This window comes from Propithecus coquereli, unplaced genomic scaffold (genome assembly GCF_000956105.1).
Source record: "Propithecus coquereli isolate 6110/MARCELLA unplaced genomic scaffold, Pcoq_1.0 Scaffold469, whole genome shotgun sequence".
Taxonomy (NCBI): Eukaryota; Metazoa; Chordata; class Mammalia; order Primates; family Indriidae; genus Propithecus; species Propithecus coquereli.
In genome coordinates this window covers 561,156-584,721 of record NW_012150496.1, presented here as the reverse complement: position 1 = coordinate 584,721, position 23,566 = coordinate 561,156, and the positions used below count along the sequence as shown (strand labels likewise).

The following is a 23,566-nucleotide window of genomic DNA, read 5'->3' as shown; positions in this document are numbered from 1 at the left end:
CATAAAAAAAATTTTAAACTATAATGAAAGTTAAGGAGGGGAGGAGACTAAATTTTCTAGAGCTTATTAAGTCAAATGAGTCACCGGTTCATAAAGTGCAGTTTGGGGGTGGGATTCTTCTCTGGAGCAGAGATCGTCTCAAAACAGAACCCACCCGTGTCCAGCGGGTGCTGTGCCCTCTGCCGTGTCACCCCCACCCCCTGTCTTCCCAGGCTTCCCAGCCCCCACCTCTAATGTAATTCTGGACAAGATAGTGAGACCCGTCTCTACAAAATATAAAAAATTAGCTAGGTGTGGCGGTGCGCACCTGTAGTCCCAGCTACTCGGGAGGCTGAGGCGGGAGGATCCCTTGAGCCCAGGAGTTTGAGGTTGCAGTGAGCTATGATGACACCACGGCGCTCTAGCCTAGGGTGACAGAGAGAGTCTCTTGTCTCAAAAAAAAAGAAGGTCTGAGTGGATGTGGTTTCCAGCGGGCTCTGTGGAGCTGCAGCAGTGTCCCGGCTGGGGCTTCTGGGGGAAGACGGTGCATGTTCTTGTTCGCATCCAAAGCCTCACGCCCCTTCCGCCCTTCAGCCCATTGGGAGAGTCACCCCGGAACGCACACCCGAGGGACCCGGTGGGTGCAGGTGAGGTGAGCAGAGGCCATAGCCTGACTCGGGAAGGGAGGTGGCCAGCGAGCTCAGGGCTGGGGGAGTCAGGACACCCCCGGTGGGTCGGGATTTGCTTTGGACGCCAGTTGCCATCTGATCGAATAATCCCTTTGTTTCTGCATGCCTCATTTTCCTGATGAGAAATGCCTTGCCAATGCGTCCCCTCTCCTGTCTGGTCCTACCCTCGCCATTTAAAAATAAATGAATAAATAAACAACTAGTCAGTAGCATTTATTTTTTAATGAAGCGGAAAGAAAAGAAAGCTGGGACTAGTAAGTCAGGCCCACCAAACCTGCCCCACCCGGTGGTGTTGAACGTGAACTGCTGCGATGTCGGTGAACGAAACGTGCACAGGAACATAAATACCACTTGGGCCAGGATGTGGAGTACAGGCTGAGGCTGGGCGTCCGAAGGTTTAGAGAGGGGAGTGGGTGAGATCCGCCTGCCGTGAACCACGCCACCTCTGCTCCTCCTGCCCCCCATTCCACTCCTTGGAACTCACCCCTCCCTTCTTTCCCCAGGTGAGCCTTGACCCGGGATGGCCGAGCCCCGCCAGGAGTTCGACGTGATGGAAGATCATGCCGAGACGTACGGGTTGGGGGACAGGAAAGATCAGGGCGACTACACCCTGCTGCCAGACCAGGAGGGTGACACGGACCACGGCCTGAAAGGTTAGTGGACGACCCGCACAGCAGGCCCGCGGATCACAGCCCACGTGCTTTGGCAAGGGCTGGTAGCATGGGTTTGTATGAAGATTGTAAAGGAGTTTTAAATACGTTATTGTCTGAGATTGTCAATACAGGGAAGCCTCATTAATCTGAATGGGCCAAAATAACCTAAAAGGCGAGGCTATTTGAAATTTACCTTTCCAAAGGAGAGTTTGCCACGAGAGTGAGCGCAGTGTGACAGAGATGGCAGGGCCCTTGTCGGTCTCATGGTCTCACGAATACAGGGTGCAGGTACTCTCCTGAGTCTTTAGCCACACCTGGTAGCCTATAAATCAGTAGTCTTCGTCAGCATGTAAAATATATGGCAATAATACATTATTTTTTATCTCTTCCTTAAATCAGGCCTGAAAGGCCCCTGTCGGGCAAGAGTTGATCAGCTCTGGGATTCTTACTACATCCACGTTAATAAACTGCTTCAGCTTCTAAATATTCCATAATAAGGTCTTTTGGCCAGATTGAAGCGGCCTTGTCCTCTCCCCTTCCAAACGAGTGTGTTTCATTTCACTGCCATTGTGTTCGGGGAGCCCCACGGAGCATGTACGGCCCCCTCGGGCCCCCAGCGCTGGCCCCTCACTCGCCCCCAGGAGAACCACGCTGGCCCAAGGGTGCTGGATTGTGTTACGAGGAGCTGTTCTCCCCGCAGGGGCTGCTGGCAGCCAGTGCTCCAGGGGTAGCCCACGATGCCACCCAGTACAAGGACTTGGTCCCTGCCTCCGGACCCGTTTCTAAGGAGAAAAGTGGCAAACAGTTTACTTTTCTCTTTTAATGCTAAAAATAACAGAACACTTTGCAGCCCGGGCAGTGGGGTCGTGAATAGAAGTCACGGAGCTCCAAGGTGGGGAACGACCTCTGCTGGGTAGTCTATCCAGGAAGATGCCTGGAGGGGGGTCACCGGGCAGCCCCTGGGAGTGGGAAGCCGGGTCCCCACCTTGGAGAGGTTTCAGGGCTCACTGGGGGGCCTCGTTTCAAAGGCTGATTTCTGTCTGTTGACACAGGGAAGGTATTGGATGAAGAGGAACTTGGGAATCTGAAAAGTGGGTACAGGTTTTTGGAGGGAGGTGAAGGAGGATAGGGCACACTGTGCGTGCAGGGTGGTGCTCAGGGGCCTAGAGGCTTGGGGTGAGGGGAGAGAGGGAAACGTGGCTCCAGCCCAGCCCCCCTGCCTGGGGTCAGTCAGCGTGTGGGGATGGAGACAAGCCGCCTCCATGCAGCGCAGCGGCTGGAGTTTCAGCTCCCTGAAGAGCACAGCTGGGAGGCCGAGTTAGGAAATCTGCTTTCTCTTTTAAATCCTGCTCAGTCCTCAGTCCCTTCTTCCCTGGGTCCCCTCCACCCTGCTTTCTCCTGCACTCTCTCTGTTCCTCTCCCCTCTTCCCTTCTCCTCCCTTCCTCCTCCCCCTGCAGGCCTCCCCCCACCGTGCCCAGGGTGTGTTGAAGGAGGGGTGGCCCCCCCAAGCCCTCAACCCCAAAGCTTAACCTCTCGAAGCCAGCTGCCTCCTGGCAGGGTGGTGCTGCTGGGGGAGATTGGGGTCGGGGGCCAGGTTTCACCTCTTGTCCTGACAAAGACCCCAAGAGCCCCTCACCAGGTGCGCAGCACACATGTCCAGCATGTCTGTTCTGCATCATTGTTAGCGGCGCTTTGGCTTTCAAGTGTCCCCATTCAGGTGATAAAGTAGACGGCCACCCTACTTGAAAGGGAACTACCTTAAAGTGATAATTTGGGGATTTTTGTAGAGCTCTACTGTTGGCAAAGGGCTTTTGCCCCCAAAGGTCCAGGTGGTGCTCACAGCAGCTGGTGAGGGCAGGTCACTTCCCCTTTACAGATGACAAAGGAGTTTTTTCTCTAAATTCCTGTGGGTGGAATCCAAGTTAGAATCATGACATACTGAATCCTGCCTCATATGAATTGTGCCTATGAAAAATGACACTGTATTTAGAGGCAGAGCAGCCTGGTTTAAAAATAAAGTTAAAAGTAGATATTTAGGTCATTAAATATGAAATGTCCAATTTCAAATCAAAAGTTTAGTTTATTATATCTCAAACAAGAAGCAGTACAAGTATCAGAGTATGCCCCTAAACCATCGACACAGTTTTACCATCGTAACGGTAGCTTGCTTATGCCAGCAGGGAAGAAGCCCGGAGAGTGAGTGGCGTTGAAATCTCGAAAGGCTTTTCCACAGCTTGTTGAGAATGGAGTATTTTTTCCTTGCAAGACGTGGTCCAAAGCCTGGAAGAAGTGGTAGTCAGTTGGTGCAAGGTCTGGTGAATACGGTGGATGACAGAGAGTTTCCAAGTCCAACTGCTGTAGTTTCAGCAATGTTGTTTGTAGGACACGTGGTCCAGTGTTGTCTTGCAAGAGAACTGGCCTGTCTCTCTTGACCAATCTCGGTTGCTTAATCACAAGCATCCTCATCATTTTGTCCAATTGGTTGCAGTAGACATCTGCTGTAACTGATTGACCAGGTTCTGTGGAGCTGATTATCCACTGATAATACCAGTGCTGGACCACCAAACAGACACCATTAGCTTTTTTCGATGAATATTTGGTTTTGGACTGTGTTTCGGCACTTCATCTTTATTCAACCATTGTGCCAAATACTTGCCGTTGTCAAAAAGAATCCATTTTTCATCACACATAGCAATACGGTGTAGAAATGGTTGGCCTTTATGTCGTGACAGCAAAGAAAGGCAAGCTTCCAGACGATTTCTCTTCTGACGTTCATTTAATTCATGCAGAACCCATCTATCCAGCTTCTTTTCCTTGCAAATTTGTTTCAAGTAATACAGTATTGTTGGAATAGTAACGTCAGACCTGGCTGCTAATTCACACATAGGTTGAGATGGATTTGCTTCCACTACAGCGTTCAGCTCATCGTTATCCACCTTGGTCTCAGGTCACCCACATGGCTTATACTCAAGATTAAAATCACCACAATGGAACTTTTCAAACCATCGAACTACTGTGTGTTCATTAGCCACATCCTTCCCAAACACTTCCTTGATATTTCAAGATGTCTGTGCTGTATTATTTCCACGACAGAATTCATATTCGAAACTAACACGAATTTTTGACTTATCCATGGTTTCACAAAAATTGCTTTAAAGGAAATTTGAAAGGTAATCACAAGCCAAAACGTGTGTTTGAAGACTGAGGATGTACCTTCATAATAAAAATAAAACAAGAAGTGTCAAAGTGAAATGTCAGAGGTATCAACTGTCAAACTTAGTATTTAAGGAAATCAGACATTTCATACCTAATAACCTAAATATTATGTTGCAACAAATGTCCTGCAATAATGTAAAATTTTAACAACAGGGGAAACCGGGAGTAGGGTATGTTCTCTGTACTGTCTTCACAAATTTTCTATAACTCTAAAACTGTTCTAATGCAAATTTTAAATTGCTAACCTTCCTTTTTTAAAATTGCTGTGAGAGGCAGGAGTTTGAAAATAATTTGCTTACCCAAAGAATATACTTCCCACAAAAGCAAGTGATACCAAAGAGGTTTTCATAGTTCTCATCAAATTAATTCTTGCTGCTGAGGGTTTAGAGTGAGCTGTTTTTATATAGGGAGTGGCAGGTTTGACTTGGCAGAAGGTGTCACTTTACTAGCAATATTTTAAATAAGTGACAGAACAGTATTTTGAATAATGACAAGAAACCACATGTTAAATACCAGAATAAAGAATATCTAAGTGGTTGCTAAAAGTTGAAATAAGACTGGATGCGGCCCAAGAGAGCTGCAAAGTGGGTGGAAGTTGGTTACTAATGAATTAAAAGGTGTTGATGGGTTAACTTGTTACACCTTCCAGGTAAGATATTCGAAAGAGGCTTCTTCCTCCCTCCTTCCCTCCCTCCAAGGAATTTAACAGGAATAATGAAATGATGAGGATGTCAGGCTCGGGACAGATTGGGAGAAGGGCACCATCACCCCATATAAATTCCCCTGTGCCCCGCAATCTAGGCTGGTTAATAATAACCAAACCCAGAAGACAGTCTGCATGATGCTGCCTCACCATTTGTGCAAAGCTGTCTTGAGGTTGTTGGCAGGTTTTTGCAAGCTCCAGGACCAAGGAGCTGTGTGTGCTGGAAGCTTGTTTAGAGTTAGCTGTTCTTTGGGGGGATGGGCACAGCCAGGGCTGGGTGCCCAGGGATGGCGTTTTAACAAAGAGTGGGGTATCTGATCTCGCGGTGCACCTAAACTCCATTTGCCTTTTTTTCCCATTCTCTCGTTCTGCCTTGTGCCCCCATCCTGAAACTGACGCTAAGGTTGCCCCTACCCCAGGTGGGGTGGCTTCCTCCAAGTCCACCAGAGCCTCCCTGTTGCCCAAGGGACATCTCTCCTGAATGCCCAAGCCACCCCCAAAACTTAACAAGTCAAAACCAAGCTCAGTTGCCCCCATCCTGGGCCATTCCTGGTTTCTCTGCTGCCGCTGGTGGTACCATCAACTAGTCTTCCATGACCTCGGCCCGTGACTCCCATAACACTCACAGCACACGGGGACCTCACCCGTTTCCGCCCAGTCCAGACCTCCTCACCACAAACCTTGGTTTTGCAACAGCAGCCCTGTGGCCTTTACACACTCCTCCTGTCATCCAGTCAGGGCCAAGAGCCATTCCTTAAACCCGGGCTCAGCACACTACACCGGCCACATCGGGTCCCCAGCCTGTTTTGCACGGCTGGTGAGCTGACAATGGCTTTTACTTTTCATATGGCTGAAAAGAACCCCCCTCCTGAGCACGTGGCTTCCATCCTCAATGTGTCTCCTGGTTCAGAAAGGCCACTGGGAGGGAGGGCGGGAGCAGGGCACAGGGAACGCCTCCCAGCTGAGCTCCTCCCATCCAGATGTTTCCTGGACATCCTATCCGATGACGTCCCCTGACATCTCAGTGGCCACCCTCGTCTGCCCAGGAGGCTGGATGATGTGGCCTTTTAACTGGGCACAGCTCCATCCTATGTTATATCAGGGCTCTGTTCCCAGGATGGGTGGGAAGAATCGACACCAGGGGGGTCCCCAGCAGTCTGTGCCACAGAGGGGTGTTTGCAATTTCCAGACTGAAAGTCCCCATGTGCTTGATGGGGTATTAATCTCACATGAACTGTCACTGCAAAGTGACGCCTGTCCTCATGTGGCCAGAGCTCATTTGTCCTTCTGCTGCAGTGGTCAGCTACCTGCTAGGAGCCCCCGGGGCTCCAGTCGGTGTCTGCGTCCCCACCATCAGCACCGTGACACTCAGCCTCTTGGTAGTGAGCCGTGCCGCACTGGGCCCTTCAACCAGGCTGGCATGATAATGACTGATGTTAATCTCCGCCACTGACGGGGGGCTTCTCACCTGCCACACAAGGTACAATGTGCTTTAAATAAGCATTAAGCAGTTTCATGCTCTCAGAGGGTGGAACTATGACTGTGTCCATTTTACAGGGGAGAAAACTGAGGCAGAGGAAGGTTAGGTACTTGCCTAGAGTCACACAACTGGTAAGTGGTGGAGCCAGGATTTGGGCCCCATCTTCCTGACTCCAGAGGCTGCGATCTACCTCCCTGCCTTCTGGATTTCAGTCTAAGCCTTGAATAGAGCAATTAGGCAGCAGAGGAAACACGTGCATGAAGAGTGAGGAATTTCTGTCACACAGAGGTGAGATGCCACTGGGTAAACTGGAGAGGACTTTCTGGGCATGCAGGGCCAGGCGCAGGAGGAGCTGAGGGAAAGTAGATGGCTCATCTCATCCAACCATCCATCTAATCATCCATCCAGTCATTCAGGCATTCAACCATCAGTCCGTTTATCCATCCATCCATCCATCCATCCAATCATATATCCAATCATACATTTATCCAATTATACATTCATATATCTATCTGATTATCCAATTATCCATCCATCCAGTTACACATTTAATTATACATCCATGTAATCGTTCAATAATCCATCCTTCCATCCAGCCATCTATCCAGTAATCCATCCGTCCATCCATCCTAGTGTGAGCCATGACTTACTGCGGTGATTACCTGAGGACAGACCAGGTGGGCCTGACCTGAAAGGGGAGCCCAGGATTGTCCCCATAAACTCGGCTCCTTCACGGCGCTGAGCACCAGATCCACAGTAGAAATCCTCGCGGTCTGGAAGTGCTGCCAGCACCATTCACTCATGGGATCCTCCAGCAGCTCCAGGAGGAGGCAGGCAGCGTTGCTGTCATCTCACCCATTTTATAGGTGAAGAAACTGAGGCCCTGAGAGGCCAGTCCAAGGCCACCTGGCTAGAAAGAGGTAGAATAGGGACTTGAATCCAGACGTCTGCACCCTTGGTCCAGTGCCCTCTGCACTGAGACTCCCACTTCCTGTTAGGAGACCTCCAGGAGGGCACTATCTGCTGGCCCTGGGCCTGCCCTGATACGTGTGGTGACCTTTCTCCCTCGTTAGACTGTGTGCTCCTGCAGGGCGGGCTGTGTCTTCCACGCCAGCACTCAGCTCTGTGCACAGTGGGCTCCCAAGTGGTCTCGACCTTCCCTATTGTGAGGCCTTGGCTTGCTCAGCCCTGGATCCTGTGTGACGCATCGATGAGCCCACGAAATGACCAGGGCGGATTGACTCCTGGTGGCCAAGGTGCCACAGGGGAGGGCACAATTCAGGCCTGCCAGGAGGAGGAGGTAAATTTCCTCATTTCTATTAAGCCAACAAAAGCTGCCTTACCAAGGTCATTCGTGGTGGAGGGTGTGACCGTCACCCGCTGTGGTCATTTGGGCCCCTGTTACCTGGCTTTGGATTCCGAAAGCACAGTTTTCTTGTAGGTCCCACGGCCAACGTTTCAAATGTAACTCACAGCTCGTCGGTCAGTCCTTGGAGATCTCTCTGTGAAAGGAGCTGGGTAAAGTCCAGACGCACCAAATGTCCATTTACAGGCACGCACCGCGTCTGCCCTGGGCCGATTCCTTTTCCAAGGGAGGGGTTGGCTCTCAAGGCGTTACTTGCTGTTCGTTAATAGCAACGCCAAAGCAAAAGGTTCACGTGTGTCCTTGCTGTCTGGTACCTGCTGCCCATTTGTCACTAGAACAGCCTTTTCCTCAGCTGGAACCACCGGCTGGTAAGAGGCAATTTCTCCTCTCACCCAGTAGCAAACACATGTCACCTGCGTCTTCGCCCGAGGACCCTGGTGTGGGGCACAGTCGTGCTGGCGTGGGGAGTGGGGTTGGTCCCCTCTGTGGTTTTATCATGAGGCCACTTTCCGGGTTCGATGCTGAGGGATTTTCAGTTCCAAAAGACACTGCTCCCCACGTACCTCCTGAGGTTCAAGGGGGGCAGGGAGAGGCAGCCGTTCTGAGGGGCTCATTGTGTGTGTTCCAGAGTCTCCCCCGCAGACCCCCGCTGATGACGGATCTGAGGAACCCGGCTCTGAAACCTCTGATGCTAAGAGCACTCCGACGGCCGAAGGTGGGGCCTCCCTCCCCTCACGGCTCCATTCAGACAGTGCCCTCCACGCTCCAGCCCCGCTTAGCCATGCTTTCAGCCGCCCCTCCTGGCCCTGCTCCCTTTCCCTCCGGCTGAGACATGCGCCCGCTCAGTGCTTTGCAGGACACGCTGCGGGAGCCAAGCCCCGCCTGGTGCCGGGTGTGGGCGCCGCCATCACGGGTGTGCTCTGCACAGGGTTCCACAGAGCCCCTGTCTGTGTAGACTGTCCTTCTTCACCCCTTCAGAAGCCCCCGCCTTGCTCTTCTTTCATGGGGCTGACAGGTCCCAGAGCAGCCATTTGCTGAGGGAAGAGGCAGGTCTGTGTACACCTCCAAGCCCACCCCTTGGGATAGGTCTTGGTTTAGTATCTTCCTTCCTTTTGGGGCAGATGGTCTGGGTATCTGGACTTTGGCCATGGTGTTTGTTCCAGCACTTCTTTTAACTTGTCCTCTCCAGACATTTGGTATCTAGGTGGTTGTAAAGTGCCTCATGTATTTTCTAACATGCTCCTCAGTCCTCGTTTTAACCACCTTCTCTTGCTTCCTGTCTGTGTCAGTCAAGACTACATTTGGCTGCAGGAAACAGGAAGCCCAGCTAACTGTGTCATATCCATGAAGAGGTCTATTTGTCTCACATAAGAAGATGTCTGGACTTGGGCAGCAGCTCCCCAGTGTCATTGGTGCTCCTCTAGCTTGATCTTGTTGTCCTTAGTGGTTGGATTCCTGCCTCATGGTTGCAAGATGGCTGCTGCACTTCCAGCCATCACATCTGCCTTCTAAGCAAGCACAAGTAGCAAAGCAGAGTGGCCAAAAGGGCCCTGAAACCAAATGTGTTCCCTTTTTATTAGGAAATCAAGAGTTTTCTTGCAAGTGGAAGACTTCCCCTTATGTTTCATTGGCCAGAATTGGGTCTTATGGCCACCCCTGGCTGCCAGGGAAGCTGGGACATTGAGCATTTTGCTTGTCAGCCTCTTTAGTAGAAGAAATCAAAGGAAAAGGCACTGAGAATGGCTTTCGAGTCACTTGTCTGCAGTAGCTGCCCCTCCATCTCCCCATCCTTCTCGAGGAGGTTCAAGGTTCCGTCCTGAGCAGTTCTCTAGGCCTGCGTGCTATTTGGGGTGTTACATCTGTGTCTCGAGCTGGGAGCCTCACCCAGCGTCTCCCCAAGCGTCCACCTTTGGGTTAATTCAGAAAGTGGCTGCCGAGTGCCTGCCTGTGCTTGGTATAATGGCGCATCTTTGGAGGATGTGGCAGGCGTGGCCCTCACCCCTGAGGTTCTTAGCCTAGTGAGGACAATATCCAGGCCAAATTCTCCTGCTTCACGCTGGTGATGCAAGACATTTCCTGCTCATCTTGTCAGGACAGTTTTGCAAATTGCCCGCCACCCGGAGAAAGTCCTGAAACACCGTGCCAGACCTCATGCCAGCCTAAAACCTTGGCTTCTGTGGCTCCATCAACGTGATTCTGGAAGAATCGCCCAACCAAATGTTGCCACACTCTGGACCCCATGCATGTGTGGGCCCTGGAGCCTTGGCTCTCACCCGCAGGGAAGGGAGCCCTGCTGGGGCTGGGCTCTGCCCGGCTGCTCTGCCTGCACTTGAGACGACCATAATTAAAATGTCCTTCATTGAACTAAGCTTACTTAGGCTCTTGGAAAGCCTTCAAAGCTGACAGCTCCTTATGTTTGCCCAGAATGGCCTGGGAGTGTGCCAGGGCATTGCTCGGGGCGGAGCGCTGGTTTGGAAGTGTTCACCTTGATGAGAGATTGACAGCAGCCCCTGGTGGCAGATCTCTACCTGCCGCCATCCAGTGTCAAGTACCTGACCGTGGACAGGTCTGGGCCTGTTTACTGCCATGCAGGGGACTCCGCACTTCTTAATTGTGGGCCATGGGCTCAGGAACAGGGCTTAGAGCTGGAAGAAATCTTGGAGATCACCTAGAGATGACACTCCGATTTTACAGATGAGGAGACTGTCCAGTCAAAAAGGACAAAGGACTTGCCCAAAGCCTCACAGCAAAACCACAGGCCCTGGCCCTAAGCCCAGAGTCCCCTCCCTGTCTTAGTCCCAGTCCCAGCCTGCTGCACTGCCTTAGGATGAAACCGCAGTGAACAATCATCTGGTTTGCAATATTTCTTCTTTAAAAACTCCCTGGACCAGGCCGGCGCGGTGGCTCACGCCTGTAATCCTAGCACTCTGGGAGGCCGAGGCGGGCGGATTGTTTGAGCTCAGGAGTTTGAAACCAGCCTGAGCAAGAGCGAGACCCCGTCTCTACTAAAAATAGAAAGAAATTATCTGGACAACTAAAAATATATATAGAAAAAATTAGCCAGGCATGGTGGCACATGGCTGTAGTCCCAGCTACTCGGGAGGCTGAGGCAGGAGGATCGCTTGAGCCCAGGAGTTTGAGGTTGCTGTGAGCTAGGCTGACGCCACGGCACTCTAGCCAGGGCAACAGAGCCAGACTCTGTCTCAAAAAAAAAAAAACAACTCCCGGGACCATGCCTGGGAGTCCCTTTCCCTGCAGCGACGTGGGGCTGCTGGCTCCCCTGGCAGATGGGCATCACGAGCTGGTGCCGCATGCCGCGACAGAGCGAGGCTCGGGCCTGCCTTGTGGGGCTGCTTTCTTGCATGCGGCTGATCCCCTCCCGCCCCCTCCCTGCACTGCTCCCGCACACGAAGCAAAGGTGAGGGGCTTGGCGCGGCCTGTCCTGGCCCCTCTGAGGTGATTCTTGGTGGTTTCCAGACGTGACAGCGCCCTTAGTGGATGAGAGAGCCCCCGGCGAGCAGGCTGCCGCCCAGCCCCACACGGAGATCCCAGAAGGAACCACAGGTGAGGGTGCTCCCCAGAGACACCAGGGCGACGAAGGCCCCCGGAGTGCCCAGCCGACCTGCCGCAGGAGCTGGCGCACTCTGGGTCGTCCTCTCGCGAGGCAGGAGTGTGGGCAGAGGCCGGCTTCTGGGAATCTTGGGTTGTTAGGAGCTTGGCACCTTGGTGCCCTGTTGCTTCTGTGGCTGCCTGCCAGCCTCCCAGGGCTTAGGGCCTTCCGGGGTCCTCCTAGGCTCTGCTACTCTTGCCTGAGTCTGTGCATCGGCTCCAGAGAGTTCTCTATAAGGTTTTCCGAGGCAGGCAGTGGCAGAGCCATGCCTCCTTCCACCTGAGGTCAGTCTACACTCAGCTCAGACTCTGCCCAGCGGCGTCGGGGTCCCCTCCCAGGGGGTGGCTTAGCCTGGGAGCACCTGAGCATGCAGCAGGGTCCAGATGACTGAACCACACCTTTTGAGTATCTCACCGGGCCATCCCGGAAGACTTCAGAAATGTGCGATCCGGCATCCACTTCTAGGACTGCGTCGCCTTTTCAAACATAGCCGTGTAGAACTGGCATGGGGAGAGCGTCCTGTCGACAGCAATGACCGGGAATCAGTGGGACAGCACTCGAGGCTGCAGAGTCCCCCAAACGCTGCCCATCCCCCGGGGCCCAGGAAGCGCCCTCGCAGCCTGGAGCTCCTGGTGTCATTTCCTTCACGTCCTCGTCACTGCACTTATGTAAAGACTCCAGCCATTGGTTTGGTGCCCAGTTGCCCAACAGAAATGCAGAAGAGTCCTAGACGGGGTTGCACCGGCAGCGGAGAGCAGGGAGGACGTCCCCAGGCAGGAGCTTTTCTTTCCTTCCTAAAGATGGAGCTCCCGGCAGCCATCGGGATGCCTGCAGCTCCGCCCCGGGCTCTGTGTGCTGAACACGCCACTGCAGGCGAGCAGCACCCACCCCCACCCCATGCCACCCAAGCGCACTTCTGCTTTGTGAGCTGATCAGCAGTGACGTCTTCCGGGATGGGTGGAGGGCACGTTCTCGAAGCTGGGCAGAGCGTGAAGGACGTTTGAAGGTTGCGGAACAACTCACGGGGTGAGATCACGGGTGGCTTGGTTTTATCTCCTGCTGTCCCATCGTAGTTTTTTCAGTGAGGGAAGTTCATCCCCTGCCTTGGGATGAAAATTCAGGCAACTCTTGACATTTCCATCATTCCAAAGTCATTGAAAGCACTCTAGTCTCCATAGTGGCAAAACACAGTCTGCAAGTGCTAATTAGAACGGCCAGTGCCATGTGACAGTCAGAGCCCTAACTCCATTCGGAGTTGCAGCTGTCCGCTTGGGGCTGGCAGGGAGGTGCTGGGGGCGGTGGGCGAGGCAAGAAGGTCCTTCCTGGGCTGGCGCTGACGTGAGCCGCTTCCCACCCGCTGGAGCGGTTTCAGGGAGAATCTCTCTCATGGGGACGTTATTTGGATTCTTCCAGACTCTCCCCTGCCTCCCCCACCCCCGCCCCACCCCAATTTCCAGCTCTCCTTCCCTAGAGAGCCTCCTCCTGTGCTGGATTCTGGCAGGCACATCCTTTCTCCTCGGCCTCTTGGGATCTGAAACTCTAGCTCCAGCTTCATCCTGCTGAGCTCGCTCACTCCTGCTGGCGACCTGTTAGACACGCTCTGACCACATCAGGGCCACGGGACACGTCGGCAAGCAAACTGTGGGCGACACCCCTTTGCTCTGCCCCCAAAACAGGGCTGGCCCATTCCCTGCTGGGGCCCTGACAGCAGTAGTCCACAGGTCCCTAACCAGAGGGGACACGCACCCAGGGTCTCCACATGGTGCCTTGAAACCCTTTAGCTAGGGCTGAGATTGGAGGTGGCCCCAGAGCCAACCCCCAAGCCACTGTCTCCAGTGAAATCCGCCTTTAAGATCCTCTCCCCACTCCACCCTGCCGCCTTTCACACCCTGCGTGCAGCAGGGAGGTTTTAGAGTTGGGTGAACATTTTCTCAGCTGTTGACTTGACAACATGGACCTTCGTTTGGCACCTTGCTTTGGCATATCCTATTTTCTGTACCTTGGTGTTCCAGTGACACTTCCCACTGGCATCCATTCGGGGCGCAGTGTGGCTGCCCCACCGCAGGGCCCCGCCTTGCTGGCGAGCATGGAGTCCTCGTGGTTCCACGTGAAATACTCCCCAGGGGCACAGAGAGGCCATCAGTGATGTGACGTCCAACCTCTGCCCTCCTTCCGTCCTTCCGTGTTTCCGAGCACCTCGCTTGCTGGGGTCCAGGGGCGTCGGAGATAACGCAGCCTCCAACTGCTGACTCACCCCAAAGCGAGGCTGTCGCCACTCTGCGCCGGCGAATGAAAGCAAGTCAGCTCACCCAGTGCCCCACGTGCCGTCGTCTGGGAATGCCTCCTCTTGTCCTCTGTCTCCAGGATTGCGTGGCCCTGTAGCTGGACTTGCTGTCACTCCAAGCCTTTCTTCCATTTCCATAACCTTGTCAGGAACTCAGACCAAGCCGACACGCAGAGCCGTGCCCCTGGACAGGTGGGCCAACACTCACTTGGTGCTGTGGTTGCAGGACAGGAGCACACGGACAGCACAGTGTCGGCTGGGGGGCACCCAGAGGGTGTCCGTGCTGCCCAGCGGGTGAGCCCTCCTCCCTCCACCTCGGCTGCCCCAGGACAGCCGGCGGACTCGTATTTCTGAGGCCACCACGGGGCTGTCCAGCAACTCAAGAACCTTTCTTTCCCCGGCCCACGCGCTCGTGCAGGCCTGTGCTGGCCAGTGGTGGTGACTTGGCATTTCTGTTTTAGGTGCAGTGACTGAGTCATCGCAGGTCAGGGAGATAAGACCGATGGCCCTGCCAGCAACTCGTAGGCATTTCTTGGAGGCGGTAGCCTCTCTGTCACTGTGCTCAGGGCACGCTGGTAATTCTGATGTCGTGAGGTCAGTGCATGTCAACGTGGCCAGCTGGCCTTGTAAACTCGTCTTCTGGACAGTTCTAACCATCGTCCTGTAGCAATGTCCTGGTTGTTCACAAGGCAGAAACTAGTGTTCTAGGTATTAAAGTTTATTGATTGTGGTATATTGATGTGGTCAGGAACTTTCTAAATCTTCATTTGCTTTGTTTGGGGTGCGCTGTGGCTTCCTAAACCACAAGACACCCCACAAGCTGCTCACCAGCACTGCTGGCCTCCCTCCCACCAGGTCACACCTGTTCTGGGTGTGCCATTAAAGGGGTTTGCCCAGTAGTTTGGACAAAAGAAAAGTAACAGTTTAGGGCACCTGCCACATGCCAGGCATTGTGCTACACATGTTCACACAGATTCTCTTATTAACTAACCCTCACCGTCCTCCTACAAGACAAACCGGTATCGTCGCTCTGGGGCTCTAGATGGGGAAACAGGCTCGAGAGACTGAGTGCATGGCGGCGCCTGGATATGAACCTGCCACCCAGGCATAGTCGTTCCCTGAGCCTCCTGCCCTCCTGGCATGCTGGCTGGGGCTGGAAATGCAGCCACTGCTCGGACACGGCCCCCATGGCTGTGTCTCAGCAGCAGACTGCCTCTCTGACCTCACCCATACTGTGCGTCCTTGTCGAGTAAGGCATTCAGGACCCTGGACCCGCAGTGAAGAAGGCCTTCCCTGCTAGATCACAGCCACACCTGCGTGTGAGTGTCGTGCATTTCACTTAGTGAACTTTCATCATCAACGTCCTCAGCAATGACATTTGCAGAGAAGCCAGAGCTGGTTCTCTTTGGATGTGCCTTTCCTGAATGTTTTAGGAAAGTACCAGAAAATGTAGAGAGCTTTGTTTCTAGCAAACAATAACTGTCTTTGCTTTTATCCTCTGCATTCGCTGACACCTAAATCAGCTGAAGAAGCAGGCATTGGAGACACCCCCAACCTGGAAGACCAAGCTGCTGGACACGTGACCCAAGGTCAGTGGGCTACAGTTGCCTGCCAGGACTTGGGGATTGGGAGGAGGGACCTGGGAACGCTCAGACGGGCTCCACCCTGAAAAGAAAATATGGACTTGGCCCTCATTCGTGAGTCCAGGAGGTTTGGGGAGTTGGTTCTTATCAAAGGTGGATTATTCAGATATAGAAAGAGCCCTTGTGGGTTTTTTTCTAACATCGTTTCTGAGTAATTCATAAGGTGTTTAGTGTCCTGAAAGAAGCTGGCCTTGTCCAGCCTGAGCATTGAGAATGATGTCCAGCAGAAACTCAAATATATCTGATGGGGGATTCTCCCTCCAGCCTGCCCGGGAGCGAGGCCTCAGCCGCATCACCCCCAAATGTTGCTTTTGAGCCTTGCTCTGTGCAAACTTCAAACCTCATTGCGATTTTCTTCTCAGGAACCCAATTGTTGTGTTCAAGAAATGCAGCTTTCTATAATCATCTAGCATAAACATTTTAAGAATTTCAAAATCCTAGAGATTCCTAATTTTAGGAAATGGAGACCTCCGATATAGATTAAACATGGGCTGGGTTTGTCTTCTACATTTGCCAGATAAATGAACTTGAGTCTCCTCTGTAATGTGGAAACTTCCAGATTGCAAGAGAGCTGGGAAGACACTGTTCTTTTTTCCAGAAAGTGATGTGGGATTTGTCCAACGTTTAGCCGCCACTAGTGCCATCTGGCTTTGGGGGACTTTGCCTGGTTGAGGGTATTTTGAGTCCTAACTGCACGTTCCTGCTCCCAGAAGGGTCAGAGCCCGCAGTGAGCCGCTGTTTTTCTTCTCACACGGCACAGAAGGGCGTGTCTTCATTCTTAGGCTGGCAAGAGCTTTAAAAGCTGTTAGAACAATTGCTCTATAAGGGGGACCTCAGTCTGTGTGTGAAATAACTAGAATCCTGACCCCGTTTCTCTTAGGTCATGTTTTTCAGCTTAGGTAAAACTAGAGGCTTTTATAAAGTATGACCTCTAGAAATCATCATTTATTTCCGTAAAAAGAAGTGAATTCTAGTGTTTTCTATAGATTTTTAGTGCGGTCTGTGTCTGCATGCCCCCAAAACATATTCCATGCAACACAAAGATCAGGCCGCTGTCTTTTCTGGAACCCTGACTTTTGTGCTCATTGAATTTTTAACGTTCTGACAGCAGCCTGGAATCATGTAGGTAAAACGTACCTAAGATAGAAAAAGGAGTTTCGGGATGGAGCTGAGAGTGAGACATGGGAAGGCCTCACCACGCCCCACTCACACCGGGGGCGGGGGGTGGGGGTTGACCTTTCTTGTGTGAGTGTCCAGGGACCAGGCCTGCTGAGGAGGGCGCCGGGGACTTGGACTAGTGTGTCTGTCCAGGTACTTGTTTGCCTGGGGCTCCCCCGCCCCCAGTGACTGCTGTGTTTAATATTTACTCAGCACTTCAGAGTGTCCTGGGAACCGAATAGAACATTCTCCCAACCTGACTCCCTCCTCCAGGAGTTTAACTTGCATCCTGTCGGGCTGTTTGTTGGTCAGCACACACACTCGCTGTCCAATTCTGCACCGATGGCTCTTCGCGATGTGTTTACCATTTATATTCGAGTCCCTTGTCTCTTTTTCAATGGGGGTTTCTTAAAGTCTCGTCGTATATCAGAGTGTAACATCCCAGTCAAGAGCAATTTCTAGGAAGCTCTGGGAGGAAAGCATTTTCCAGAAGGCAGTGGAGACCTGGCCTGTCTTTCCTCTCGTCAGCCCTGGTGCTCGGGCTCAGGGCTGTGTCTGTCACTTGCGCTGTCCTCCCCAGAGGCTAACCAAGGGCTCCAATAAGGCACCTGCAGGCCTTGTTTTCTTGGCGCCTGTTGACCCACGCAGGATCCATGCATTGATCACCTGCTGTGTGGCAGGCACCGCGAGTGACTCTAGGAACAGGAGGTGAATGCGGCCCTGAGCTTGGCCGGGCGCAAGGTGGAGCTGAAGCCGCGCTGTGGCCGCGCCTCCCGGCAGGGAGCCAACAGCAACCACCCTGACCTCGATTAGGTTGGCGAGAAAGGGCTGGGCACACGTGTCACCTTCCTCCTCCTTTTCCAAGCCCCCGAATCCTTGGGGGTTACAGTTTTTATTTGAAGGAGAGCTGACGAGCTGTGTGAGTTATTCTGTTGGCACTAGGCAGGATGTTCAAAGAGTTGGGAGACATGTATATAGAAACAGGGGGTGCCTATTAGGAGAATCGAAGAGTATAATTCTCCTGTCCTTAATTCACAGAGAGATACTTTAAAGAGGGGGTCACATGAATGTCACGTGAATGAACCAGAAAAAAGGAAGCGTGCCCTCGATCAACTGGGCTGTGCAGCAAGTCGAGTGGCCAGAGCCCAGCGGTGGTCCTTGAGGGCTGTCACTGTCTGTGCCACGCAGAGCCTTCTACTGCCACAGTGGCCTAACGCACCCCGTGCCAAAGGCCTGTCTGTGGTCGGTGACCGGGTGGATCCGAGTGGTGCTTGTCTCCTAGGAATCTTACAGCAGGTCTGTTAGTCAAGACTCGATCCTTGATGATCACAATTTTGGATTTTTCCAAATCTATCAGAGAACGGGCTTGAGGCAGGATTTGTTTCTGGGCACCCACTGATTTCATTTAATTATCAAAAAGAGAAGCAAGGGCCGGGCACGGTGGCTCACACCTGTAATCCTAGCACTCTGGGAGGCCAAAGCGGGCCGGATCGTTTGAGCTCAGGAGTTCGAGACCAGCCTGAGCAAGAGCGAGACCCCGTCTCTACTAAAAATGGAAAAAAATTAGCAGGACAACTAAAAATATATATATAAAAAAATTAGCCAGGCATGGTGGCGCATGCCTGTAGTCCAGCTACTCGGGAGGCTGAGGCAGGAGGATTGCTTGAGCCCAGGAGTTTGAGGTTGCTGTGGCAACACGGTAAGATTCTGTCTCAAAAAAAAAAAAAAAAGAGAAGCAGGGAAAGAGAGGGAAGAGGATCCTTGATGCACCCAAGCCAGGTCCCACCTAGAGGCCAGAATCCTGGGGAGACTTGAATTACCCTAGGTTCAAGCTCCCACTTCACAGATGAGAACACTGAGGCCCCGAGAGGGGAGGTGCTCGCCCAGGGTCACCCAGAGAGTTGGTGGCAGGAGACCAAGGCAGCTTCCATTCCAAGCAAACCAAGGCAGCGATATGAGCCCAGAGCTGTGCTCCTGTCTCTGTGTTAGGGGGGCTTGAGATGCCCATGAACTGTCCTTGTGTCCAGAACGGTGTTCCCTCTCTCAAACCATGAAGGCGCCCTTGCTAACTTTTGCCACCACTGCCTCTTCCAAGCAGAGCAGTGGAGAGTTCCGGGCCAGCAGAGGGAGGCACCTGAGAGGCCCCTGGCCACTGAGCTTGGCCCTCACATCCGGCCCCGACTCGGCGGAGAGGCTTCTGGGGTCGCAGTGCCACCTCTGGGGGAGACGCAGCCGGAAGCTCCCGTCCCGGTGACCACTCGCCTTCCTCAGCAGTGCCCCCTTTTTCCAGTGTCGCCGCCAGCAGGACGCCCTCAGGAGCCCCCACAGGAGTGGGAACCAGAAGGGAGGGCCCAGGCCAAGCTTGTTCCCCCTGGGCATCTCCGTATGGAGCCCGAGAGCACCGATGTCGTCCGGGAAAGTGTCCTCTGGGAGCCAGAGCGCCGCGGAGGATACCAGCAGGTGTCCGCTGTGCCCAGGGCTCCGCCACTGCCTCAGGGCCCCAGAGAGGCCACCCACTGGCCTTCAGGGACAGGACCTGAGGACACAGAGGGGAGCCTCCGTGGCTCTGAGCTGCCAAAGCACCAGCTCGAGGGAGACCTGCACCAGAAGGGGCCGCTCCCGCAGGTGGCTGGGGGCAAAGAGAGGCCGTGGGGCGAGGAAGAGGAGGATGAAGACCGAGATGTGGACGAGTCCTCGCCCCAGGACTCCTCGCCCTCCCAGGCCTTCCCCACCCCTGCTGGGCCACCCTTCCAGACAGTCTCCAGAGGAGCCGCTGCTGTCTCGGGGTTCCCCGCTGAGGGTGCCATGCCCCTCCCTGCCGACTTGCTCGCCAAAGTGTCTGCAGAGGCCCCAGCCTCGGAGCCCGGCAGGCCCGGTGCAGGGCCGACGGCAGAAGAGCAGGACTCGGCCCCCGAGTTCACGTTCCACGTGGAAATCAAAGCCAACGTGCAGAAGGAGCAGGTGCGCTCGGAGCTGGATTTGGAAAGGGCTGCGTTTCCAGGGGCCCCCGGAGAGGAGCTAGAGGCCCAGGGCCCCCCTTCGGGAGACGACACGAAAGAGGCTGACCTTCCAGAACCATCTGAAAAACGGCCTGCTGCTGGCCTGCGGGGGAAGCCGGTCAGCCGGGTCCCTCAGCTCAAAGGTCTGTGTCTTGAGCTCCCTCGCCCCTTCCCTGGGGACCTCCTGCGCCACCCAGGCTGCGGGCACTGCCGCTGAGCTTCCTCCTGACTCCTGCTGCTTCCGAGGTTCCGAGGACGCCACTAAACCGACACCTGGGCACGCTGCTCCCTCCCTCGGCCTCTCCTGTGGCTCAGGCTCTGGCAGCACGTGTCCCCTCACGCTTGCCTGCCACTTTGCATGTCACCAGCACCCCCACCCGGTGCTCCCTGCCCTGTTCAGTTCTCTGGCCTCTGGGTTTATCCACAGCAGCCCGTCTGCCCACAGGAGGCTGGGGGGCACTCCACAGAGAGGATAACAGCGGCCCCGTGTCTGAGTGTTTATTATGTGCCTTAAATTCATTGTCTAGAACCCTCCAACACTCCCAAGCAGGCATGATTAGCCCCACTTTGCAGATGAGGAAATTGATGCTCACAGAGGTAAAATAACTTGTAAGGGACGGAGCCAGGTTCAGAATGCAGGGAGGGCCCTCTGCGAGGCACGCCCTTCCCACACCCCACGGCGCCTGGGCGTGCACTCCCAGCGCAGAGATGCGGAGGCGCACGCAGCAGGCGACACAGCATCTGGAGCTGCCCAAGAGCCCACGCCGAGCCTTTGGCCCAACACCCCTGCCCCACCCCGAGAGCCTGAGCCAACAAAACCTTCCTGGTCCAAAGTGCCTCCCCCTGAGCAGGGAAGGACGGGGTCCCTATGCTGGTATCACAGGGAGCCCAGCTGGGCCCCATCCTGAGCCCTTGGGAGCAGCACGGGAGGCCTCCTAGCCACAAGACAGGTTCGTTCGTAGGTCCGGGACCCTTAGCATTTTAGAATTACTTGTAGGGCCCAGAAATTGATGCTACTTAACCTCACAGTTGCAAACATCTGTTAAATTTTGATTAGATTCTACTTATAGAGAAAACTTTGAAACGTAGATATAAAGGAACCTGTGTTTAAAATTTAAGACAGGAAAAAAATATCCTATATCCTATTTTGAATTCCAGAACATTAGGAGACAAATAACCGTGACTTGAGAGTTTGCTACAATGTTTCCTGAAACGATGTTTTATTGAGTACTGGTCCACCAGATGTTAATAGGTGTGTCCAGGGGAAAAAGAGTTCCACTGTCCAATGGGTTTGGAAAAAAACAGGCTAGACAAAGTTTAGGTTTTCTGCTGCATGCAGGACTTGTCAGAGCCTTTAATGTATTAACGCATATCGTGACTCTCTGAGAAGGTAACATAGAGTGGATTTCCCAAATTTATTTGATCCCCCCTGCTAACATCCCCTGGAAGAGGGACCGTCCAGTACTACCCCAACTTGGGAAATGCTGATGTAGTAGATGCTTTTGTTGTGGCATGGACGATGCTGGTTGATTTGGGCAAAGGAAGGAACATGTGAGTCACGTCCACCTGGGGCTCTTATTAAAATGCAGGTTCCTGGGTGCCACGTTAGGCTTATGACCCAGCCATGGGGTGGGCCCAGGAGTCTGTATTTTAGCAACCTCTCCAGGTGATCAGCTGCACGGTAAAGTTGGAAACCTCTGGCCTGGGTCGTCAATGCTGGTCCCTCTAGAAATCCAGTCTGTAGCCAGTGAGAAGCTCCAAAGGGCCCCATTGTCCTTGGGGCAGGGGGAATGTGGTCCTGAAACCAAAGAATAAAATCTGTAGTCAGTTTTCAATGATGACTGTCAACAGAGGGGAAAGGATGAGTTAGAGGTGACGCTGGCAGACGGCTCACTGAGGGGTGTGGCTTCCTAAACACAGAAGCCAGTGTCATCGTGGGATATTTGACGGTATCTAGTTGTGTAGCTAATTTGGGGAAACGGCAGGGATAGTGCCCTTCAGAGGCCTGTGGGTGATCAGAAGCCCACGGGGCTGGCTCAGGACTGGCTGGGCTTGCCTGGGAGCAGCTGGGACTGGTGGCCGATGCCCCATTGGTGAGGGGCAGGTTCTGGGGATGCACCCAGCAACTAGGGGACAAAGACATCCCTGCCAGGCTCTCTCCTATTCTGGGGCAGATGACCAGGAATGGGGGTGGGGTGGTCAGCACAAGATGGCCAAGAGGGTGGGCATCAGGACCACTGGCAGACTGGCCCCACGTGGCAGGGGAATCGGAGGGGGGTCCAGTCAGTCCCCGGCACCCGGGATGATGAGCAGGAACCTCACAGGAAACCGAGGCCCGCCTGGCCACAGGGTAGACAGCTCGCCCACCCTGACCCTTGGATTTTGCAGGAGGCCAGGCCTGGCTGAGCTAACCCCATCCGTGGCGTGGGGCTGACCCTGGCAGAGCCCCAGAAGGAGCCTATGGGTTGGGGAGGCCGCACTGTCCTCCTCCCTTAGACAGCCTCTGTGCCGGTGTGGACCCGTGACAGTCTCCGCTGCGTCCCTTCTGCATGGCCCCACCCCCGGCCAGCCCGCTGCCCCCTCTTGCCAGGTTGTTCCGAGCAATGACCCCGTGTGCTGTGTTTGTACTAACAGTGGGTGACCTAGCAGGTTCAAAGGGGAAGAAAACCCTCGGGGTTTCCACCAGACCCAACTGAATGAAACGTGGACTGATCCCGGAGAAACCGGCCTAACCTCGGGGGCTCCTCTCGTGCACCGTGGAAAGGGGTGTGACTCACATTCTCATTTTCTGTTTTATCAGCTCGCATGGTCAGTAAAGGCAAAGATGGGACTGGAAGCGATGACAAAAAAGCCAAGGTAAGCGGACGGTGCCAGTCAAGCTCATGGAGCAGCTGCGCTCTCTGCGCGATGTGTGAGCTCATTCCCGCGTGTGACTCGGACAGCGTGTGTCGCCAGTGTCCACAGCTGTCGTGTAAAGTGCTTGTGTTTTTGTGCAGTCAAAAGTCCGGCATTTATCTGTTGTGATACTTAATGCCGGGGAAGGGCAACAGGTTAATGAATTAATGCTCCTAATTGCAAGTTCCTTAGCATAGTTTAAGTGACACTCTGGGCCTGGAGTCCCAGCTGCTCAGGGGGCTGAGGCAGGAGGATCACTTGAGCCCAGGAGTTTGAGGTTGCTGTGAGCTGTGATCCTGCCATCGTACTCTAGCCTGGGTGACAGAGCATGACTGTCTCAAAAAAAAAAAAAAAAAAATGGCACCCTGACAGTAAATGAAGGAATGTTGGAAAACCCAAGGACAGTGAAGGACGCAGCCTGCTCACCACAGAAATGCAGCCAGACCTTCCCTGTCCCCATCGTTCCATTTCACCCGAGTTTACTCCCTCGGTGACTTTGCATCTTGGAAAATGCTCCCGTAACTGTACAGCCGTGTTTTTCCTGGAAAATCCCAGTGTGGCCCTAGATGAGACCCATTTTTCTTAAAGGTAGCTCAGATTTCCAATATAAATTCTGTCGGAAACACCTGGATTTTAATCAGTACTGGAGCACCGAGGGGTCTCCAGATGCAGCCGTAGCTGTGTGTGTCAGTGGCGTGTCGGCCACTCCCGGAAGTGCCTGCCCCGTGCAGAGTCAGGGCTCGCCAGCCGTCACTAAGTCATTGCCCCGCGAGGCAGCCGGGGGTCCTGTGGGGGCTGGGGGGGGTCTGCCCTGGATGCCTGAAGCGGTGGTGACGCTCGTCAATCCTGATGCACGTGTAGTGCAGGGGCAGGGAGTACCGGCCTCGTCA

The 23,566-nt window shown here is 53.7% G+C and overlaps 1 protein-coding gene across 6 annotated transcripts in view; it reads left to right on the top strand.

Annotated features, from left to right (window-relative positions):
- Positions 1–1,188: 1,188 nt before the first annotated feature.
- Positions 1,189–23,566, top strand: part of MAPT (microtubule-associated protein tau) — a 53,120-nt gene continuing 30,742 nt past the window's right edge. For 2 of the 6 annotated variants that reach the window (XM_012655246.1, XM_012655245.1), the window contains exons 1-7: positions 1,189–1,321; positions 8,716–8,802; positions 11,565–11,651; positions 15,505–15,570; positions 16,586–16,587; positions 19,174–19,924; positions 22,582–22,637. In XM_012655246.1, coding sequence (XP_012510700.1) covers positions 1,189–1,321; positions 8,716–8,802; positions 11,565–11,651; positions 15,505–15,570; positions 16,586–16,587; positions 19,174–19,924; positions 22,582–22,637 — 1,182 coding nt within the window. The remainder of the gene's footprint in view (positions 1,322–8,715; positions 8,803–11,564; positions 11,652–15,504; positions 15,571–16,585; positions 16,588–19,173; positions 19,925–22,581; positions 22,638–23,566) is intronic. The other 4 variants (XM_012655249.1, XM_012655247.1, XM_012655250.1 and 1 more) reach the window with 2 other exon arrangements.